Below are 24,224 nucleotides of genomic sequence, written 5' to 3'. Positions count from 1 at the left end.
ATGTCAAAGTTGCTAAAATTTATTTTAATAATACATCCATCGATAAAAGAATTAAAAATTCTAAAAATGTGTAACACTATAATCAAAGATCAATCATGTTTGATCCTCTATTTTTTTTTCTTTTCTTTTTTCTCTCTCTTCCTTTTTTACAAGAATAATCGAAAGCATGTTGAGAACGAAAAATAAATTTAAAATTATCTTTACCAATAATTATTATTATTACGATTAAAAAGCACTAGGTAGATTTATGATTGCAATTAGAGAGCACCGAAGAGTTGCTATATATATATCAATTAGAGAATATTGTTGCAATTTGAGAACCATCTTCTTTTTGTTTTTTTTTTTTCAGAATTTATATTTAATATTTTCAAAATGCCCCTCCGACAAGGAACAAGGATTTATCAAATGACGATTGAATCCACAATCTTTATATCAATGTTGTAGGTATATTGATGTTGTAGTTATTAAGATGAATTCTCTAGATGGAGAAATCTAAAAGATAAAAAAAGACCAACTCATTTTACCACCAACTCATGTATAGCTGCTAGCTATCTCTTAGAGAAGCCCAAGTTTTTATCCCAAGGAAACGGACCGATGCTATACAAAATTTGTCAGAATGCATCGGATCAATACACGAAGCAATCAATCGGTGGTAAGCATCGGAGATACACAAAGCAATCGATTTGTCAGAAGAATGCATCCGATCGATACACAAAGCAATCACTGCAAGGACTTCAAACATAGAACGAATGTGTCTGCCGTGGTAACCATTTCATTTCCTCCATCCCTGCACCTTCTCTTCCCCTATGATCCATCTGGTCAGCTGGCTCGGATCTTCCGCAACGCCCTTGCATGAAGAGACTATTCCGAGGTCCGCCCCGATCTGATCATATTCCTTGAGAGCAGCCACCATTTCGGCTTCGACAAGAGCATCATCGGTGCTGTCCAGCTCCATGCACAAAGCATCCGCATAGTGTTTCTCTTTTTCGGGGTCGTGCTCAAAGGGATCCATAACTGGGCCCTGCAAGAGACTGGGTTCAAGCAAAATTTTGGTGGGGGAGGGGGGCGAGATGGGATTTTATGGAATACTATCTGGAATGAGAAGAAACCAAACAGGTACAAGTATCCTAAGAAATGGTATGGCCCAACATAAGTCAACAGTGCTTATAACCGGTCATCACGTTCTCTGCATTTATATAAATAAGGATTTCACTGGTATTTTGGTGCTGATATCAATCACACCGAATGCCACGTGAAATTAAAAAGGAAGCCAGAAGAGGCTGTAGTTCAGCCCCATACATGCCGCCACATAAACGACACTTGATGTCACTAGTGTGCAATGTGATTGACGAGCCATCAGTGCAACGCTTTGATGTGTGCATGCAGCAGCACTCAGATTATATAGCATGTTGGCTCCAAAATGGCATACTAATCTCCTACAGCATGTAATAAGCAATTTGATGGTTGAAGACATATATAGGGTACCAGTTCTGAGTGCCCCGAGAAAGCAAACAATTATAAATGTGAGAGATTCATGCTTCCAAACTTTCATGCTATTCTCGGAATCTAAAGCAGATCAGATGCTGGTAAATGTGGATATCCTCCTTGCAACTACAGTAGACACAAAGGGCATCTGACAAAACCTTCATTCAATTTTCTATGGGCAGCTAAGAATTAGAATAATTACCTGACATAATTCGGCATAATGCTTGTAGGCCTCACTACTTTCATCTTCATCATAAATTAAGGTCCCACCATACCAATTGTTGTCATCGCCAATTGAAGCCATTGCAAGGTATCTGGAAAGCAAACCATTAGGCCCAAAATCTTGGAATATATTGCTCTCCAATACTGAATCCACAAAGACCAAAGCCTACCAACATGTACTTATATCCAATATGGAAAATTATATATATAGGTAGTAAGTAATCAGTTCCTGATTGCAGACAGGCATATGTCAATTATGTCAACAAACTAATTCATAGAAGAAAATAACCACACAAGAGATGTGTATTAGTCTTAAATACTGGCAAGTTTTAGTTTCCGAAGATATACTAAGGCCTCTCCTTGATTCAGCCTAATTGCAGGAACTACTGGTATAACACAATGCACAACAGTTGCAGCAACCAAGAAGTAATCAGATTTCTGGTTTATTAGGGGAAAAATACTGAAAAGATATTAGCATAGTCCTACACTATACAATAAGACATTTTTGGATCAACGATGACATTATTGCAAAATGTTTCCCTTGAAGAAAATAATTTTTCAATAGAAAAAAATTGTTGTCCAACCATGCCTTGAAAGATCACTTATTAAGTTGTGAAAAAGATAGTGGATATCACCACCTACAACTAATAAAATTGAATTTTAGAACTATCAAAATGTAAATCCTAACAATAAATAACTAGTCTAACATATACTATACTCATTGTAGAATTTTTTTTTGACCCACCAGGCTACCTATTCAAATAAGAACGAAAATCGGCCAAAAAAAAGTTCAATAATAGAAAAGCTATTATCAAATTAGAACAGGCTAAAGTAGAGTTTTCTCATCTCCCATTGACCTTAGAGCTAATGTAGATAGTCAAAACTCAGCTAGACCAAATCCAATTATGTACTGGGAACATGTCAAAATGCTGTGGAACTTGTGATTCCTTCTACTCAGAACAGGAAAACATATCAATCTTTCAAGGAATAAGACTATCATGTAACTGACAAGCAAGATATGGCATGGTGACACCAATATAAATGTCAGACAAGGGAAACTCAGTATAATGTGGCAAAATTAGGTGTGTGCACCTACAGAAATCTGCATGCTTCCATGTCAAACACATACACATTTGGACAAAATGAAAGTCACCTGATTCATGTACAGCTTCAATACGTACCAGATAAATTTCATGCATGATATAACATGATAAGAACATTAATTAAACTATTCATAGACTTACTGCCACTAATTGTCACCAAAGTTCCTACTTTTGCCTGGATCAGTTGTAAGCTAATGATACAAATAAAAAAAAAAGAACACAAGTTTTCTTCTTCTTTCTTGAACTGGTAAACAGATTATAATGCTTGTCACTTGATTCTCATTCACTGTGAAAATATCTTAAATTGATCGCAAGTGTATTAGTTGGAACATATACAGAACCATTAAACATAATATCCGACTTTTTAAAAGCATTGCATATCTGGAGATGAAGCAGAAGCTGCAAACATTGGATCAATTTACTAGACAATTTATGTGCATAGTACATTTGGGTAAAAAACCATTTAGTGCCACAACTAGCACCGTCCAACGGTAATTAGGCTATCAATTTTAATGTGGAAGAGAATTACTTTTTGAAGATATCCTCCTCACATCCATCATCAGCATGAGAAAGCCAATTTAAGCTACCATAACCAGCAGCGCTTAAATCATCTTCAGATCTCTCATTTGCCTTTTCACTTGCAGTGACTTTTGTTGCAGGTATACTTTCTTCATACTTTCTTTGGCCAAACAACCAGTTTGGGGTTTTAAGCTGTATTTCACTGTAATAAGTTGTACAAAAGCAAATTATCAATAGAAATGGTCTTGTTTCACCAAAATGTAATATGATTGAAGAGTCTGGTTAGATGTCTCCATATATTATCTACAACTATGTCTCCATATATTATCTACATCCACACTATATGAACTTTGTCATGTCAAAAAAGGATGTGTTTACAAAGAAACATATAAACCACTTCCAGATGTCAATTACTGTGAAGGAATGTGAATAACATGATGAACTAATGAAAACTCTAGAACTGATTTCCACCATGTTACAGAGAAAAATAAAATAAAATTATTGGAAAAGAGAACTATTTGGGTTGGTCATTGTATTTTGAAAAAAATAAAAATTTAAAGTGCTTCTCATAATTGATGCTGACAATAATTAAATAGGGAATTAAACCTATCGATATTTAAGGGATTACAAGACGAATTTAGCAGCATACCATGTCAATAGTAAAAAAAGAAATTTCATTTTTTTTTATTTTAAGAGGGAAGCAAGGAATGGAGAGTACAATGTTAATGAAGGTCCTAAGCCCATCCCGAGGCAACATCTTCATTTGGTATCTTTTTCTTTTCCCCTTTTTCTGCCAATAGCATGCGTGTGTTGATGCAGCACATGCTGCCAGTGTCAACCGAGCCCAACTATAACTCAATTGTGCTCATAGAAACAGACTCTTACCTAAAGATCACAGTGTCATGAATGACTTGCGGATATGAGGCATCCAACGATAGTGACAAGGGCATGATTACTAAATCTTACAAAGATCAATACATGAATTTGCATGTTGCTTCCAGTAAACTAAATATTTTTGTATGAATAAGAACATTCCATACGCCAAGCATGTGAAAGCAATGAAGATTATTTAGATGACACTAGGTATGCCAATTTCACCTGGACATGCAGGGACCTATGCAAACTGTGCACTTGAGCATAACCCTTAGGTAAAAGCTGTTATGCCTCCATAGAACTATTCATGCAAAAGATAACTTTTCTTTCCAAAATAAAAAGAAAAACTTCTCATTCAACTAAAAGGAGATAGATCAGCAGACCTCCCAAAAGGCACATTCGCAAAATTAGCATCCTAAACACATGGGATGTTAGAAGGCCTTACAACAAGAGCAAGGTTGTGTGCTATGTGATTGTCTTTCCTGGGTATATGAATCCATCCATCCAGTAACAACTACAAAGTTGGCTAAAAGAAAAATATCAGTGCAGAGGTTTCTCAAGTGCCATGGTACAATAGCTTGAGACCGAAAAATGTTGATAGCAGCTAAAGCATCCATCTTGACCAAAAGATTGTTGAAACCTTCCCTCTTAGCTCTTCGTAAGTCATCCCACATGGCCCAACACTGCTTGCAAAGCACTTTTAGCCCAATCAATGTTACAAGCAGCAGCAACTGGACAAAAAGGGGACTCTTTTAAGTTTTCACAGCTAATATTAATGCATCTAATGGGCTAGGAACTTTACCAATAACTTAACCAATACATCCATTTACCATTTCCAATTAACTTTACCTTTTACAGCTGATAAACTCTATCATGTGGCCAAAGGCCCCTCGACTGGACGGAAAGAAAAACAATGCTTGCTCTCAGGTTTTGCTAGAGACATGCAGACTGACCTCCATCTCACTACAAAGTACAAACCATCTATGTCAACCATGACAAAGACTGCCTTCTGACCAAGTAATATTTCACTTCTTTCTCTTATTTTTCTCACTCCTATGATAGGAGTCCTATCATCTTTCCATGTATTTTCCTTTTCCATGTTGGTGCCACTGGTATACCCTGCCATGTCAAGTATTGACAAATCTTGAAAAGCGGTTGGTATGGAATGTATGACCATGATTGATATCCTTCCAATAATTTAACATGATATTTTTCTCTAGTTTCAAAATTCTTGATGATTTTCCCCATTTCCAATTAAAAATGAACCAGCATGAATGTGAAAAATCAACATGGATTTTGTTAATCCCTTAGTCAAGAGGGCTAAAAGTTCAGCGGTGTCACAATAAGGAAATAAGCAAGTTGAAATTCAGCACCACTAGAGAGAGAATACTAATCACAAGAAACTATTGGTGAAATTTGAATGAATGATCATTGCCTACATGTGAATTGTAATATCATTTATTAAGAAACATACATAAGAACTTAGAGACAAGAATTAGTTAGTTTATTAAAGGTTTACATTTGCAAAGAATACCATGGGCCATGGAAACATGAAATGGATCGTCCTCAATTATTAACAACTAAAAATAAAATCAAATTTTGCAAACCAAGCGAGTAAATGCTAATAAGAGAAGCAAGTGAATACTATTAAGACTTTCAAGACTAGAAATTTACGCTGCATCTGGTGCCATTCCAGGATTTCCTGCTGCAACACTTGCTTTCATGTCACATTCACTGCAAAGCCTCACATTCTTTATTGAACTACATGTCCTCTCAATTAGCTTATCAAATGACGTCAATTTTATTCGAGAGAAATCTCTTTTGCAAGCAGGTATTGGCGAAAGAGTTGATTGAAGTCCATCCGGAGGCATTATGTCCAGCGATAAACTGTAGAAGATTTGAGCATGTTAGCATAAGAAATTGACATTTATCCATGCCAATGCACTATAATTCGTAGACACTAGAAAGAGGAAAGAACATGACTTATGAATAATAACCATGGTTGTTTATGCTTTAGAATCCAAACTCCATTTCATCACCTTTTGTCAGAATCAGGAACTGCTTCATCACCAATTCTGGCAACATGAAGATAATAATCGGTCTCCAACTCCCAAAGAGCAGGTTTTCCCTCTTGTGGTTGGAAATAACCCAAAAATCTGATATATCAACCAAAAATAAACAGGAATATGGTCAAAACATGATACCAATTTCCGTCTCCATAAGGAATGATGTACCCTTTCCAATGATAGGTGGCTCAAGTGTACCAAGAAAAAAAGATAAACTGGTGAAATCATGATAGAGAGAAAATTCTTAACTTACAAGTTTATGGCATCTTGTTTTTCACCATCTGTGTAAGCATTGCTATAGTAACGTCTAATTGATTTCAAAAACTCACGAGACTGAGTAGTAGCATTCCACCTGCCTTGCCTTTCAGGAAAGACCTAAAAACAAAGTTTGGTTTTGGTCAACTAGGGTAAGAAATCTATGGAAAAGGAAGGAACATTCAATTTAATTGCACATATTACAAATAGAAAGAAAAACCAACAGGAAAAGATGACAGAAATTAACTTTAAGTTATTTCAAAAACCCACAGTGTTGTGTGCTGCAGAGCCTCCATACTGCTGAGCAAGTGCATCGCCCATGCTTTGATACATATCCATAAGAGCTGCAGCAATGCTGCTGTCTGGGTCGATTTTAGGAACATCAGTAAGTCCCATTGCATGTAGTTGGCGGCCCAAGGCTGCCAAGCCATAAGCATACTGTGCAACATTGGTCCGATCCAAGCAATCAATGCAATTAGTACGCAGAACTCCACTTTGAAAACAAGGTCCGTTAACTTGTTGCTTATGGTTTAATTCCTTTTGTTTGTCTTGAGTGACCATTGTGTTTAAAGTTTCAAGACTACTTGCCATCCTTGCAAGGTCCCCAGAACTAGCTCTGAGATCACCAAGAGAGGTATCCCTGTATACAGCACATTAGAAGTTGCTTGTCTAAGCTAAAATTTTAGTACAACAGTTAGTTCAAACAAAAAAAGAATAAACATAAATATATATAAATTTTATCAGGATTAACCTCATGAAAGAATAATTCAATAAACTAATCTATCAATTATTATCAACGCCAACAAGCTAAATAGCTACAAGCAGATGCATGTTGAGAACACAGAGAAAAAGAGCAAAAACTGTAAAGCCTCAACGATCTAGCCACATATACTAAAAATAAGTTACAGAATTATATAGAAAACTTTTCCCATTTCTTTCAAGTTTCTCTCTTGTCCCAGTCTCTGCTCTTTTCTGTCACTAATTAAGCTTAACTCAGACCAAGAAATTTAATTGTAAGAAGCAACCCTGAAAATCTTGAGAAAAACCACAGATTTGTTAGGTAAGACCTGAAATTCTGGTGCCCAGATAACAATTTGACTGAACATCCAATATCAGCTCAATGTAGGCAATAAACAAAACTCGCTATAGCTACGACCATCCATGCAAACACCAATCACCCAAAACGTAAAAGCATAACTCTTAGGCATATACCTAATATAGTTAACTTAATATAAAGAATGATAGAATGAGGAATACTTATATAACACTGAGAACACCACAGGAAAATCCAACATAAAATTAGTCTAACATTAGTGATTTAAAAAGCATTAGGCGCCAAAATTAGTCTGCCCACAGATAATATTGTGCAAATGAATTGAGTCCTTCCACAACCAACCATGCATCAGCACTTGTGATGTGGACTGAAATCACAGCTAACAAGAGGGGTGAATGCATCTCCAAGTTGGATTAGGTGTCGAAACATTTTTGTCTCTCCTATGATAAATTTAAACATCTAACATAAGTAACACATTTGTTACTACCACATATTCATGTTTTAAAATACCTTAATCAACCCAAAAGGTTGTCTACCCCATATTTATAGTTACAGTCACATCTAAGTTATAAAAGGTGCATTTTAAGGTGGTCTTTTAAATTTAATAGAAGTAGGAATGAAAAAATCTAAAATTATGTAATTGTTGGATCAGACTCCCATGGTAGTACCATGAGTAACTGCATGTCCTATATCTCCCAAATCATGTACCAGACAAAGCAAGAATGCAAATCTAAAAGTATCTAACTGTTGGATCGCACTCTTATGGTAGTACCATCGTAAACTGCATGTCCTATTTCTCCAAAATCATGTTCAAGGCAGAGCAAGAATGCTTTGGGATGTCCTTTGTATTAAAAGTTATATTCATGTAATGATTTTGGTTTTAAACAATAATTCAAAATCACATTCTACAAGTCAAGTTCACAGCATACCTTCCAGTGCTTGTTCTACTAAGCTGGGTCGATTTCTTTTTCAAGACAGTTGGTTTTCCACTGTAATAAAAGCCAGTCAAATCAAGTGCTTCACCGGCCACAGCACCTAAAACAGCAAGCACATTTGCAGACTTGCTACAAAATAAAAAAGAAAATAATTAGATATCTTGATAGTTTCAACTCAACATATTAAAAACACATACAGATAACCTTTTTGCAAATTTATGAAAATCCCAATGAATAAACTTCAACTGGCTTTCTTCTGGAAGAATTTGGTTAAGATATCCAACTGCATTAGCAAATTCACGTCGTAACATCATTTCCCTAGGCCTTTTCTCGAACGTCTGCATGATTCAGCAGACAAGTCAACTAAAATGATGAATAATCATACATAAGTAAAGATATACAACACAATAGACTGTTCAAAATGTAGAGTACAATTGCTTATTAAACAAGTCAATGCATGGCATAAAAAACTAACCATCATCATATTTAAACACATGAATCAAATCCAAGAAGACCTCTAACATATACATGCTTAAAGTTTTGCAATTTGTGGGACTTTCTCATTCATAAATTCTTTCTAATCATCATTCAAAAACGACAACTATTCCATTCATATAATTCTCCGAGATCCTGACAATTGTATACAAGGTTGCCTGAAAAGGACCTCCTTTAACTTCCATCAAAATTAAGAATCCCCTTGTTGATTCTTCATGACATTTGTACCTAGAGTTGCAATTCAACTAATCTTACGGTTATACAAAAATGTCAACCTCAAGAATATGATATTAATTGAAAACCATCTGCATATTCAACTTCTTAACATTGAATATAGATACTGATATCTGCAAGTTCCTTCTATTAAGAAGACATGAGAGAATCAATCATAAAATTTGCCAAATTAATTTTTAATAATTGAAACTTTTGCCCAAAGTTCAAAGGAATAGTGGTATATTTTAACCTTTTGAAGTCCATTAACCATCTTCACCATTGCCAAAATCTAGAACATTCATGACAACATACAAAGATCTTACCTAAAAGAATTCAAGACATCAAAATTAACTGATTTTTAATAATTAACTTAAAATGTTGATACTTACAGTATCCAGCATCAAATTGGAAGAGTTCCAAAGTATCATTATCTAACATGTGTCTGGTATGGTATTTGAAGGTCATGTCCCGTAGCAGCTAAATTATATCCTTACCAATAATAAGCAAGAAACTGACAATGAAAGATCTACCAATCACCTTAATGAGATTAAGAACAATAATTGGATTCCCATATCGCTTTGCCAGATCTTCAAAATGCAGTTTAGTTGATTGGTATGTAGGATCATATCTCTGTACTGAAATCAAGAAACAAAAAGAGATCAAGATTTCTATTTCCTGAAGCAACTTACAAGAAAAAGAGAAATGTGAATGCTCCAAAGAAAGAAGAAATGAAATATCCTAATCAACTTATATAGCATCAGAGAGTGTATGTGAAGATATCCTCACAATAGAATTTAGCATTCTTGTTTTTCTTTTCTTCTTCAGCATTTTACCTCATACAGAAATGCCATGTCGTGTCAGTATATTCTCCACAATTGTAGTAACACACAGCTTATAAAATTTCAGACTTACAGACAATATCAGGTTTAGGACTAAATCTTGAAGCCTCCTGGGACCAAAAGAGGGGAATTGAACCTCGCATCTGCACAACAGAACTCATTTTCCCACTGCATGATCCAGCTTCTTCATCAAGGACTATTTGTTCAGTCTCAACATCATTAGCAACTCTACCGCAATCATTTACCCCTCTTTTCAAATACCTTCATACAACATCATTAAAGGTAAACAACAAAGAGAAGAAGGATAGATAACAATAGCTATGTGACTTCCAAATACGCAATGGAATCATAGGGTATTACACCAGTTAAGTTTATATAAATGGATACACAAGTGCAAAAATAATCCGGTAATTGAAACATGTTTCAAAAATTAATCATCAAATTCAAGAATTGCCTAGTAGTGGCAAGGCTGACCATATAAAGACATGCATCTTCAGTGAGGATCTAGAACTCATACCTCATTTTTGAGGCAAACAGATTTAGACCATGCAAAGTTCAGTACTATCAGTGAACAAAATGTCTCAATTGACATTATTCAGATTTCTGAAGTGAACAACTGGATTGGAAAGTTGTAAAGCCTGATCCGAATGAAGAGTTTAACATTAATCGTCAAATTTCTTCCCGAACTCTATGGATGGCTCTCAAAAAATGTAACAAAAGAAAAATATTCATATAACTTTTTCTACTTAAAAGATAACACCGTATTTGAAGTATTTATACATTCAAAATGTTTGTCGTACATCCCTCAGAAACCAGTGTTATCATAAGAAGATAAGATAACTGAATAATTTACAAAAGAACATCAACAAATAATATACATTTTTTAGAAATGGGAAGAATTATAGGCCCTAGCTTAAAGAACTATTCCAAGAGGTTAGTTAAAAAGCATAGTTGAAGCATTAGCATAGGGGTAGCAAACTGGAAACAGGTGAAGATGTAACTAGCCATCTCATTTCATTAAGACTAGGCACCAAGTAGCACCAACTTACTACTTCAAATCATCATTTATTTCCATCCTCTCAGACATCACCAAAGATAAAGTGAAGATTAACAAAATGACTTAATTTTTTTGCATTAATTACAGGAAATTAGTTGGGCACGAATGAAAAGACAGACTAGCTTCTATCCAATAGAAAAGACAGACTATTTTCTGAAAGATGAACTTGTACTTACCAAAAGAGAATAGACTTGTCAACGAGCATTCAATATAAAGTATAAGCCAATAGTTCTTTATAATTTTTTTATAACATTTTGAGTTATTAAGAAAACAGCCACAAAAGAACCAATAAATGACTGTACTACACCAAAATTAGCTTATACTAACATACCGTGTCCCTGCAAAATGACGAGATCGTCTGGAAATGAGAATGACACTAAATTCTCGTCCAAAAATCGAAAGCCTGACCTGCAATTGACAAAGAACATTATCTAATGGAAGTAATTCAAAACTGAACATCCCAGGATAAACAACATGAAATTCCATGAATATTAACAAAAGTAATTTCAGTTTATGGTGTGGAGAAACCATAACACAAGTAATTTTAGCAAGGTTCGTAATTTTGTATCGTACCGATGTATCGAGCTTTGCTCGGTATGGTACGGTACGTGTGTATATATATATATATATATATATATATGTATATATATATATATATATAATAAAAAAAAAAGGAGGCATACTATAACAGATAAAACTATAAATGGGGTGTTTGATGTAATGCTCATGTATGTCCGTATCTTTCGGTTTTGTTCATGCTTTGCACAGTATGTAAAAGGCTGGCAGTAGGTTTAGCAGTCCTATTTTCTTTGGTTTTGGTGGATGTCCTAGGCTTACAAACAAATGTTGTGTCATGTGGGCACTTGTGGGGATTTCAGCTTGTAGTGGACCATTTTGGATCCTTTGTTGTGCAAACGTTTAAAGCTTGTGAAGTATGTTTATAATTTGCATTGACTATGAAGTGTTTATTGGAATGATTGTTTGTGGATCCCAAGTGAGACGTTTTCTCTAACTCGTTTTCTCTTTTGTAGGTCCTAAGGCACCATAGAAGGTTTCGGGGAGACTGACCTTTGCGAACGAACATTTCAAACGTAGTGGGATAAGCAAAACCAGCTAAGTGTGTCGCACGACTTAGGCAAAACCAGCTAAGTGTGTGACATATGGTATCGTAGTGGGATAAGCACACATAGAAACACTTGACATGCAAACGTGAGGGACCTAGCGGAGCTGCGTGGAGGGTAGTCAGCACGCGTGACCATTTGGGGGAAACAGGCATGGAAATATAGGGAAAAGGTGTCGCTCAAAGGAGCAGGCATCTGAGATTAACATTCAGAGGAATGGCCAACCCTTCGCGCAAGAGGCACCATAAGGATAAGCAAGCTGGGAAGAATGCATAGCACACAAAGGTTGAGACGGCTGAGTTTGAGCTACGACTCGACGTTGACAACTATACTTGATGGTGCTTAAGGCAAGCGAGGCGCTTGGTAAAGGATGAGACCATGTAAAGTGGAATGAGTTGTTCAGCGACCGAAAGAGTTATGCAAAGCTCACAATGGTGAGGGGAATTGCTACCTCGAAGAATTTGGTACTCATACAAGGACTTGTATGCGGATGATGGAATGTTCGTGGCCATCCCAAGTGGACCGAAACTCGACACCATTGTCACGGACTTAGCTAGTTTTGCCTAAGTCGTGCGGCACCCTTGTGTGTCCGTCCGCAAAGGTCAGCCTCTCCAAAGCCTCCCATGTCCCTTAGGACTCACAAAAGAGAGAACGGGTTAGAGAAAACACCTCATTCGGGATCTACAAGCAAACATTTCTGAAAACACTTCATAGACAATGCAAATTACAAACAGACTGTACAAGCTCTGAACAGTTGCACAACAAAGGGTCAAAATGGTCCATTACAAACCAATAATCTCTCACAAGTGTCCACATAACACAATCTTTATTTGCAAACCTAAAGCTGCCACTAAACCCGATTAAAATGAGACTATTAAGCCTTCGGCCGTCCCTCTACATGCTGTGCAAAGCATGAACATACCAAAAGACACGAACATACATAAGCATTACATCAAACATCCTGTTTCGAAGTTTGTCCGTGACATTCTCCCCCACTTATTCCTTCGACGTCCTCGTCGAAGCTTTTTTGAACACTACAACTCCTCGCCTTTGCTGAGTCTTCAATCTTCTGCTCCAACTGCAATGTGCCTCTTGGTTCCCAGCTGCTCTCCGCTGTTGTTTTTGAGTAGTCGAACCTTTGATCCGCCATGCTGCTTCAACTCACCAATGACTTTGACTCTGGTGTGGGGTTGGCTGAGTTATGTTGATCCTTGTTGATTCCTGCGGATCCTCCAGATGAAGGAAAAGACCATCCTTACTATGTGTCAGTCTCTCAGATCCCTCATGCTGCTTGAACTGGGTAGATGCTTGTTGGAGCTTTAACGAGCATCGCCTCACAAACTTTCAAAGTTTTTGGTCCGTCCTCCACAAAATTTGTTCATCGACTCTTCTTTCACTTAGTTGTCACTTCCAAGTATATTCGCATCACTTCCGCTTTCGATTGGCATTCTGTTGGAAAATAAGACGGATACTCTACTCTCAGTAGCACTGATCCCCAATGGTGAGGATTTGACAACTATTGTTTTCTAATATCTTCGAAGGGTTTTTGAACCTGTGCAGAGCTCCTTTGCTGGATAGATAAGAGAATTATGGTACTCAGTTTCGCCCATTCTCTTAAGGGTTGAGAAGACAAAGGTTACTTGACTTCGCCCGACTCCTCGAGGTTGTACTCCATGCATCGAGCTGGTTACTGGCCTTCGCCTGCTCTTTGCTCACACTTCTGGAGCACTTGAAGTGTTTGTACTCCTTGCGTTGAGTTAGTTACTGTGATTCACCTTCTCAATGCCATCGAACTTCTGGAATGCAGGAAGTTTTTACCCTAACTTGGAGTAATTCTCCAATAGATTTGGTCGCCTCTGGGATTGTACCATCTTCTCTATCAACCCTGCTGCCTACTCCACTGAGTAGCAAAGGTACAATACCGCGTACTGCCTGCTTCATTCCTTGGTCGTGCACTCTTGCATAACTCGAAGTCCTTCACTTTCAGCTATCTTGATGAGAAGCTCGTTGACACCGGTCTTACGAAGTTCCTTGGCCTCTACCCTTCAGCCTTGTCTCGATACTCGGAGTTTGCCTCTGCATGCTCCACCTCCTCGACCCCTTTCACGACCAAGCGCTCTCCCTCCATGAGAGCAAGGGATCAATGACCTTCACGGAAGTCCCGCCTCTGTGGTACCATGGCGCTGCTATGCCCATGGCCCTACTATCCATCGCCTCGCATCTGAATCCCTTTTCTTCATGATCAGTAGATATGTCTCTGTGGCACTCCTCCGAGTCCACCTCCATTCTAACTTATGCTTGATTTTGGGTAGCTAAGTCCCTTTGGACTCGTCGTCGCTTCCTCGCCCCTTTCGACCCCCTGCTTCAACACCTTGTGTTCTCCAAGCAGCTCCCTTTGGTCGATGGAAAGACAGACTGCAACTCCCATGCATGGCCTCTGCCATCACGTTGTAGGATTTGCACCGATTTTGTTCTCCTTAGCTTCCTTGGTAGCAACGTTCGCTTACTCGACCTTGTCCTCTGACTTGGCGGGCTCCCTTAAGCGAATATAGGCTCTGGAGCAGTCCAACTCTCCAGCTGCTTCGATCATACCTCTGCATGATCAAGTCCCTCCCATGGGATTCACTGATACTTGCATTCGTACTTTTCCTTTGGTGAAACACAGCCCCTATATGCTGATGACCAAGGCTTTCATCTGATGCAAAATTCGATGCACGCACGGAAGACCCGCCTCTGCGGTACCATGGCCTTCACTCTTTGAATCCATAGCCCTTCTTGCCGGCGTGTTGTTTACTGAAGTGGAGCTTCCAGTAGCTCCCGATCATACCTCCGTATGATCTAGTCCCTCACGGGACTATGTCGTGTGTATCGCATTGTCACGAACTGTTCCACCACGATCCGCTGCACCATGTCGCCTCCTGGTGACATCTTCATTGCATTCTGATCCTTGTGGGATGAACTCGAATTGTGATCCCTCTATGTGTGGCCTTTGCCAATACATCGCAGGGTCTCTTCCACCTTCGATTTTGTTCGCTCCTTTGGCAATCGACCTTCATCCACCCACTCTTGGGTCACACCTAGATGAAGCACCGCTCTAGGATAGTCCGTCACCTAGTAGCTCCCGAAGTCCCCCGACTTCACTGCAATTAGTGCACCATTGTTTGGATCCTGGGCCTCTGCCCCTACCAGCACAATCTTCGCTACGCACCGCTTCCTTCATGGCAACTTGAATGGCAACACTGTGGCATATTCTTCAAGAGTACCCACCTCCGCGTCCTCTTGCCCCTTGTTAAGGCCTTCTGCACCCAACTTCGCCTTTGCAAGTTGAGTCGCCTTAGTTCCTCCATCAAATGCTTCTCCGAGATAAGGTGCATGTGCCCAGAAGCTCCCTTCATCTTTGGCACCATGCAAGATGAGTCCACTCCGTCAGAATGAAGGACCCATGGAACAACATGATCCTGCTCTTGCCTCTACAAGAGTTCATGTCCTTGACCTCTATCCAAGGAAAGCACTGTGCCTCTACTCAATGTTCCATCTTCTATGCTGGCTCCCTTCATGCAGCTTGGGTACTTTGCCAAGTTAAACCCAAGTTGCTCCGCTCCTCGTTTTTGCATTGAGTTGATGGTGGCCCTCGCGCCCACCATTCCACGGGTCAGCCCTCCCTTGAGTCCGATCTCCATATCGACTCTATGTGTGCCTTCATTTGTGTTGCTTTGGGTCGCTCCCCCACTTGATCTCACAATGCATCCACCAATGTATTATCTCAAGCGAGATCATGCGATGACTCCTCACCGCTTGCTCGGTCCATTGAGCTTCGTGGAGTTGTTATTTGTTGAGGTACTCCTCCTCAACATGTGCGGTCTGTCCCACATGATTCTCCCTTTGGAGAGCCGGGACTTATCCCTCTTGGATAATTGTCCCGTTGGAGTAACATCTCTCTTCGTTTCAGAGACCACCATCCCCTTGGACTACTCCGATTTGCTGAACAAACTGTGCATTGTTCTGCCTCCTGCAAACGCACTTGCTAGATTGCGACTCCATGTCAATATAGCCCCCGCTGCACCACTCAAGGCCTAGCAACATGTTGAACTCGTTGCACACTTTAGCCTCCTACGGACATATCCTTCACATGCCGAAGAGAAAGTTTCAATGCTCCATGGCGCCGAGTTTCAGTTGTCTTGGGATGGCCGCGAATATTCCATCGTCCGCATACAAGCCCATGCATGAGTATCGAATTCTTCGAGTTAGCAAATTCCCCTCACCTTTGTGAGCTTTGCACAACTCTTTCGATCGCTGAGCAACTCATTCCACCTTGCATGGTCTCATCCTTTACCAAGCGCCTCGCTTGCCTTGAGCACCATCAAGTATAGTTATCAACGTCGAGCCGTAACTCGAACTCAGCCATCCCAACCTTTGTGCGCTCCGCATTCTTCCAAGCTTGCCTATTCTCGTGGTGCCTCTTGCGCGAAGGGTTGGTCATTCCTCTGAATGTCAATCTCAGATGCCCACTCCTCTGAGTGACTCCTTTTCCCTACATCTCCATGCCTGTTTTCCCCCAAACGGTCGCGCGTGTGCTGACTGCCCTCAACACAGCCCTGCTAGGCCCCCCACGTTTGCATGCTAAGTGTTTCTATGAGTGCTTGTCCCGCTCTGATACCATCTGTCACGGACTTAGCTGGTTTTGCCTAAGTCGTGCGACACCCTTGCGTGTCCGTCCGCAAAGGTCAACCTCCCCAAAGCCTCCCATGTCCCTTAGGACCCACAAAAAAGAGAACGGGTTAGAGAAAACACCTCATTCAGGATCCTCAAGCAAGCATTTCCGAAAACACTTCATAGACAATGCAAATTACAAACAAACTGTACAAGCTCTGAACAGTTGCACAACAAAGGGTCAAAATGGTCCATTACAGACCGATAATCTCTCACAAGTGTCCACATGACACAACATTTATTTACAAACCTAAAGCTGCCACCAAACCTAACTAAAATAGGACTATTAAGCCTTCGATCGTCCCTCTACATGCTGTGCAAAGCATGAACATACCAAAAGGCACGGACATACATAAGCATTATATCAAACATCCTGTTTCGAAGTTTGTCCGTTTCACCATGGAGCATTGGAACTTTCTCTTCGGCATGAGAATGATACACCCGTATGAACCTGAAGTGTGCAGGGAGTTCAGCATGTTGCTAGGCCTTGAGGGGTGCAGCAGGGGCTGTATTAGCGAGGAATCTCAATCTAGCAAGTGCATTTGCGGGGGCAAAACAATGCACAGTTTGTTCAGTAAGGCGAAGTAGTCCAAGGGGATGGTGGTCTCCAAAACTTCCAGAGGGAAGGATGTGAAGAGAGAAATTGCTCCAATAGGACAGATACCTTAGAGGGATAAGTCCCGACTCTCCAAAGAGAGAATCATGTGCAACGAACCGTACATGTTGAGGAGGAGTACCTCAAAACAATAACTCCACAAAGCTCAACGGACCGAGTGAGCGACGAGGAGTCGTCGCATGATCTCGCTTGAGATAATGCATTGGGGGATCCATTGCGAGATCAAGCAAGGGAGTGACCCAAGGTAACACAAATAAAGGCACACTTAGAGTCGATATAGAGATCGTACTCAACGAAGGGCTGACCCGTAGAATGATGGGCGCGAGGGCCACCATCAACTCAATGCAAATTAAAGAGCGGAGCAACTTGGGTGTAATTTGGTGAAGTACCCAAGCCGCATGAAGGGAGTCAGCATAGAAGATGGAACATGGAGTAGAGGCATGAAGCTTTCCTTGGACAGAGGTCAAGGATATGAACTCTTGTAGAGGCAAGAGCAGGATCATGTTGTTCCATAGGTCCCTCATTCTGATGGAGCAGATTCATCCTGCATAGTGCCAAAGACGAAGGGAGCTTCAAGGCACATGCACCTTATCTCGGAGAAGAATCTGATGGAGGAACTAGGGTGACTCAACTTGTGAATGCGAAGTTGGGTTCAGAAAGCCTTGGCATGGGGCAAGAGGACATAGAGGCGAATACTCTTAAAGAATATGCCACAGTGCTGCCATTCAAGTTGTTATAAAGGAAGTAGTGTGCAACGGAGATTGTGCTGGGGAGCCCAGAGGCTTAGGATCCAGACAATGGTGCACCATTTTCAGCGAAGTCGGTGGACTTCGAGAACTACTAGGCGACGGACTATCCTAGAGCGGTGCTTCGTTTGGGTGTGACCCGAGAGCGGGTGGACGAAGGTCGTTTGTCAAAAGAGCAAACACAATTCAAGGTGAAAAAAGCCCTACGATATATTAGTAGAGGCCACATATGGAGGGATCATAATCCGAGTTCATCCCACAATGATCATAATGCAATGGAGATGTCACCAAGAGACAACATGGTGTAGCGGATCGTGGTGGAATAGTTCGTGGCAAGGCAAACACACGAAACTAGTCCCGCAAGGGACTAGATCATACAGAGGTATGATCAGGAGCTACTAGGAGCTCCATTTCGGTAAATAACACGACGACAAGAAAGGCTATGGATTCAAGAAGTGATGCCATGGTATCGCAAAGGCGGGTCTTCTGTGCATGCATCGAATTTTGCATCGAATAAAAGCCTCGATCATCAGTATATGGGGGCTGTGTACCATCGAAAAAGAATTTCGAATACAAATACCAATGAGTCCCATGGGAGGGGACTTGATCATGCAGAGGTATGATCGAAGCGATTAGAGAGTTGGATTGCTCTAGAGCTCATATTCGGTTAAGGGAGCCCGGCAAGTCAGAGGACAAGACCAAGTAAGTGAACGTTGCTACCAAGGAAGCTAAGGAGAACAAAATCAGTGCAAATCTTGCAACATGATGATGGAGGTCATGCATAAGAGTTGCAGTCTGTCTTTCCATCGATCAAGGGGAATTGCTCGAAGAACACAAAGGTGTTGAAGCAAGAGGTCGAAAGGGGCGAGGAAGCGATGACAGGTTCAAAGGGACTTAGCTACCCAAAAACCAGTGAGTCCCATGAGGGGGACTTGATCATGTAAAGGTATGATCGGAATGGTTGGAGAGTTCGACTGCTCTAGAGCTCATATTCACTTAAGGGAGCCTGACAAGTTAGAGGACAAGGTCGAGTAAACGAACGTTGCTACCAAGGAAGATAAGGAGAACAAAATCGATGCAAATCCTACAACATAATGGCGGAGGCCATGCATAGATATTCAAGTGGAAGGAAAAGGAACAATTGCTATGAACACCAAATCTAATAAAAAAATCATTGATGATGTGATGTTTATTCCTAGTTTAAAACAAAATCTCATTAGTATAAAACTAATAAGAAAAGAATATTATGTTATTTTATTATGAAAAGTGCTTGATTTATGATAAGAAAATTAAAAAATTGATAGCAACTATGAGGATGCCAAAAAATAAAGTGTTTTCCTTATTATTTTTGGATTTCTCCTTACATGCTACTATTACTGATGAATCAACATTATGGCATAAAAACTATGATCATCTGAATTTTTGTGAGTTTATACAAACTATCTCACATGAGGAACCTTTCAAAATTAAAACTGATAAAAAGATGCCTCAAAACAAAGCCAAAGTTGATGAGAGCGGTGAGGAGCCACAATTAAAGAAGCCAAATATTTCGAATTCTGTTCCATCAACCATTATAAAGGCTGCCCAAAAAGAGAGCACCAGCAATGATGAAGATGAGGATGACAACTCTCAAGAAGTTCTTATGATGAACATTTAAAAGGACGACAAGCTAAGAAGTCTCAAGCATCAAAAGACAATAGTGGTTCTAATGAGTCTTTTAAGAAAAGTGAAGACAAGGAACCACTGAAAACCCCAAAGAAGGTTAAAGATGCAAAAATGGTGAATGCAACTCCAAAGAGTGAAAAACAAACTGCTATAAAGTTTGAAATAAAAGGGCCCAAAACTCCTGCTACAAGTCAAACGAAGACAACTTTAAGTTACAATTATTTTAAATTAAGGGGATGTCATAAGATTAGTTCAAATAGTTAGGATTAGATAAAATAAAAGATAACAATTTAGATTTAAATAAATAGATGAGAGTAAAAGATTTATTGGATATGGTAGATTTTTTTTTTGTTTAAAAATATTTGTACTGTATCTTTTTGCTAATGTAAATAGGTGCTCTTGGATCATTCCAAAGCACTGCAGATTGGAAGTACTCCTAGTCTCTTCTACTATTCTCTTCCTCATCTCTTTGAAGTTCTGCAGAAAAGCTAATAAGTGTGGTATCAGAGCCAACAGGAATTATGTTAATCAGACCATATTGGTCAAATTATGAAAGTCGAGTTAGGAAGAATGTAATTTTATGTGAATGAAGCTGGGCCTCTGTTCAAGGGTAAGATTACTCCCCTACAACATGAGTGATTAGAGTTGGAGTTACATACTTAATCTTTTGATAAATAGAGCTAAGGGTGTATACATTAACCCTCACAAAACTATAAAAGAGAATAAACAAGAATAGAGAATTCAGAAAGTCAGGATAATGTTTACCAAACTATATATATGCATTAGGTGAAATGCGCTCAGAAAAAGAGTGTATGGGGAAGTTATGCACATTGTAGGCAAAAATGCGCTCAGAAAAAGACCAACTTCAGGGAGCACTAGCTGAAAATGTTCATTCTGAATCAAAGGCTACTAAAACATATAAACCCCTGATTCCTTGTACTCAGGATACCATACAGTGAAGATAGAAAATATGGAGATTTGATCTTGCAAAAGCAGCAGTAAAAACTCAGAAATTTGGCAAAAAAATGAAAAGAAAAATAACTGTGCTGGTTACTTGAAGAAAATCATTGGAGGTGATGAGCAAGCATCATTTGAAGTTATTAGTCTGCCCATTTAGTAACGAACAAGTACCATATCCGGTCGGACTAAGTTGCCAAGTTTGTTATTGATTCACTTTATAGAAAAAACAAAAAATAAACAGAAAATTAAGCAGAATGATTTGGTTAGAACTTAGAAACTTAACATGTGAAAACAAAAACACTATATGGAAAGATGCAGTCCAAACTATCAAATGGAAGATGCAAATCAAAAGTGCCTATTTTACCTGCTTAAAGTGTCCATGGATCAAAGCAATTGTCCAACGTGTATTATTACACCTTGATCGAATTGTTTGTGTCAAATATGCATTCCAGACAAACATATTTTCGTAAGGCATTTTCTCCCTGTCCGTGGCAACGACATTCTTCTGCAAGCTTTGCATAAGAGGATATGTGTAACTATAGAAGAAATCTTTTGTGAGATCAACACTTGACAAAAGCTTTTTGTACCTGAATCAGAATTTAAGCTTCAGAGAAGAAATTGAAATAAAAATTTGTACATACAAACAAAGATGAAAGTAACTAGTAGAAGCATAATTTCTTAGCTGTACTGGAATTTGACAAGCAATAAGAACAGGATAATATTCAGTTTAATAATTGCCTGCATACAAGTCTTAGTTATGTCCTCATATGGATAATCTTTCAGTGGGCAATTCACCATGACATACAGGTCAAATTTTGTTGTCAACCAACGTGAAGAGTGATCATATTTGTTAGGTGGGGAAGAATAACAGATTAACTTTTAAATATGCAGTAAGATTATGCAGGCTTAGTGAAAGGCCTTGCTAAAGATGATTTTATAAGCTAGTGTCACCAATACATAGCGCATTCTCTGTAAGTTGATTGAATGAGTCAAGACTACTAAGAATAAAAGTTGCTTATTTTGTCATGCAAGATCAAGAAAGCAAGAAGTAAAAAAATAACCGAAGCTCTGTTTTTGAGTGGGCGACATCAGACTGAATCGAAGAATGTGGCACAGTGATCAGCTGGCTCTCATCAATGCAATAAATCGCATGTCCGCATATACATCCAATCTGTCGACGCTTCGTGACCAGAATCAGATAATACGACTCCAAAAACTTAATGCAGCCTAACCAGAATAGAATGAAAAAATGAGCCAAAAATACAAGATACCATTCTTAGAAAAAAGAATCAAACGCATAAAAGACCGAGCACGGGACCTGCAATTCCGTAGACCTTGCCGACAAAGCTGAGGCCCCCAGTGGCGCGATTTCCCTCGTCGATCCTCTGGAGGAGGCTCTTGACCTCCTTCGGCGAGTACACGACGGGGTCCTCGCTGATGTTAAGTTCGGACGGCTCGGAGCGGTCGATCTTAAGCACCCGGAAGAACCGCTTGTCCCGATCGCTTCCGATTAGGTAAAATCTCTGCCGAATTCATCGATGAAGCAAGAATTTGACCAAAGATTGATCCGAGTGAAGAAATAAAGAAGGAGCGTGGCGGAAGGAGGGGGATGTTTACGGCTCGGGTCTCGTAAAGGCGGAACTTCTCGAGGGAGCAGGAGTTGGGATCGAAGTCCTGGTCAGAAGCAGCAGGCGGCGGAGAAAGAGAAGCAGCAAGAGGCGGCGTGGGCGGCCTCTTCGCCATCTGGGAGCGGTCGGTGGCAGAACGGAAGGCGGGGCCGTGGCGGTTGGGCTTTCTAGGGCATTTATAGGCTTCGCCCGGAAAAGAACGACGGAGCCAACAGGAGGGGCAGTCGACGAATTGGGTCGCGGTGGGCTTGGCAAGGGATCCCCTCCAACTTTTGGTGATCCGTGATTTGGGCGTGTCTACATCAAACGAACGGTTACGACGTCACAACAAGAAGGTTCTCGTTAGAAACGTTGTTAGAGAGGATCACTAACCCGTCATCCAAACGCTGAAGACGGCGGAGCACATTGGAGCACGATCATAACGGGTGTTACAATGATATAACGGGCGCATTTGTGGACATTATAAGCATGCGTAACGGTTATGTAGACATTATTGTTGCATAGACGTCCCGTTATGGTAGAAAGGAATCAAAACTAATAACAATGACTTCATATTGCACTCAGAATTGGTGAAATGATATTGTTGGGGATTGATATAAGATTCATTTGTGGTGGATCTAACCTCCTCATCTATCACTTATTCTTTGTATAAAAAAATCTTTGACGATTTTTTTAAAAAAATATTAATATTTTAGGTATTTTTCAATCGATACTTCTTATTTTATTTTTTTCCTAAATAATATATTTAATTTAAAAATATTACAATGTTTTTGGCATGTTATAAGCTTTTAGTCATCACAATAAAAATACTGTAAATAATCTAAATAGACTTATAATATTAACTAAGATAACTATAATATTAAAAATATGATATTGTAATGATCTAGTCAAATAGGCAAGATATGATATCACTTATAATATTTTTAATAATAATTATATTATTTTTAATACATCAATAAAACACTGTAAATGTTATAAACAAGCTAGATGATAACATTATAATGGTTGAAAACGAGTAAAAAAATAAGCGAAAAATTTTGACAAAAAAAACTTGATGGGTATTTTGGGTATTTTAAAATTAAGAGTGTTGTTTCAAAAAAAATCAAAGATGTGGTATTTTTAAGAAATACTTAAAATATGAGGATTTTCTAGAGAAATAATTCAAAAATCTTTTATGATATATATATATATATAGACACACACACCAAACTCAATTCGATGTTAATATCATTTACAAAATATTAGAAAATAATTGGTGAAAGTAATAAGTGATCTTTCAGATATTTAAAATGTCTATTTAAAACAAATATTGGATAAAATTATGTGAAATTATAATTTGGGGGGGAAATTATGTCATTTCCAAACTTTATTAGGATATATTATAAGCCTATCTGTCAAAACATGTTCTGCTGTTTTTTTTTTCTTTTTTAACTCGGTGTTTCAAAAGCAGTTCCTTTCTCCGAACCAAAGCATTCTACGCATGTTTTATTAAGCTTAACGTACAAGTGTTTGATTGAAACAAGCGATATGAGAATAATGGTGTTAGAAGGATTGTCCATATTTAAATATCATATGGTTAATATTTTAGTATTATATTATCTATAACTTAGTATCATGTTATCAATATCTCAGTATCATATGGTTGATTGATTAACATTTTGA

The 24,224-nt window shown here is 39.0% G+C and overlaps 1 protein-coding gene across 2 annotated transcripts; it reads right to left on the bottom strand.

Moving 5' to 3' along the window:
- Window positions 1-500: 500 nt before the first annotated feature.
- On the bottom strand, window positions 501-22,811 carry LOC103974335 (phosphatidylinositol-3-phosphatase SAC1). Of its 2 annotated transcripts, none has more exons than XM_009389139.3 (16): window positions 22,552-22,810; window positions 22,253-22,457; window positions 21,996-22,161; window positions 21,299-21,521; window positions 11,448-11,524; window positions 10,133-10,320; window positions 9,758-9,855; window positions 8,717-8,850; window positions 8,507-8,641; window positions 6,794-7,163; window positions 6,522-6,643; window positions 6,242-6,358; window positions 5,877-6,089; window positions 3,340-3,531; window positions 1,688-1,799; window positions 501-1,021 (listed from the first exon to the last, which is right to left on the bottom strand). In XM_009389139.3, exons 1-16 carry the CDS (start codon window positions 22,675-22,677, stop codon window positions 773-775), a joined length of 2,727 nt encoding a protein of 908 aa, XP_009387414.2. In that variant the 5' UTR covers window positions 22,678-22,810; the 3' UTR covers window positions 501-772. The 2 variants fall into 2 exon arrangements, with proteins under 2 accessions (XP_009387414.2, XP_065025764.1); XM_065169692.1 differs by having other exon boundaries at window positions 850-1,031; window positions 22,552-22,811.
- Between the last annotated feature and the right edge of the window lie 1,413 nt (window positions 22,812-24,224).

The sequence above is a fragment of the Musa acuminata genome, chromosome BXJ1-4 (genome assembly GCF_036884655.1).
Source record: "Musa acuminata AAA Group cultivar baxijiao chromosome BXJ1-4, Cavendish_Baxijiao_AAA, whole genome shotgun sequence".
NCBI lineage: Eukaryota > Viridiplantae > Streptophyta > Magnoliopsida > Zingiberales > Musaceae > Musa > Musa acuminata.
The sequence above is the reverse complement of the archived record's forward strand: the minus strand, read 5'-3'. Positions and strand labels throughout refer to the sequence as shown.

What these genes read in the sequence shown, in the direction of transcription:
- LOC103974335 (XM_009389139.3), bottom strand. Translation starts at nt 22,677, where the DNA reads ATGGCGAAGAGGCCGCCCACGCCGCCTCTTGCTGCTTCTCTTTCTCCG. An exon ending in GCCTTTACGAGACCCGAGCC is followed by an intron (nt 22,458 to 22,551) that starts GTAAACATCCCC and finishes TGAATTCGGCAG; the next exon opens with AGATTTTACCTAATCGGAAG. An exon ending in TCCATGGACACTTTAAGCAG is followed by an intron (nt 11,525 to 21,298) that starts GTAAAATAGGCA and finishes TGTCAATTGCAG; the next exon opens with GTCAGGCTTTCGATTTTTGG.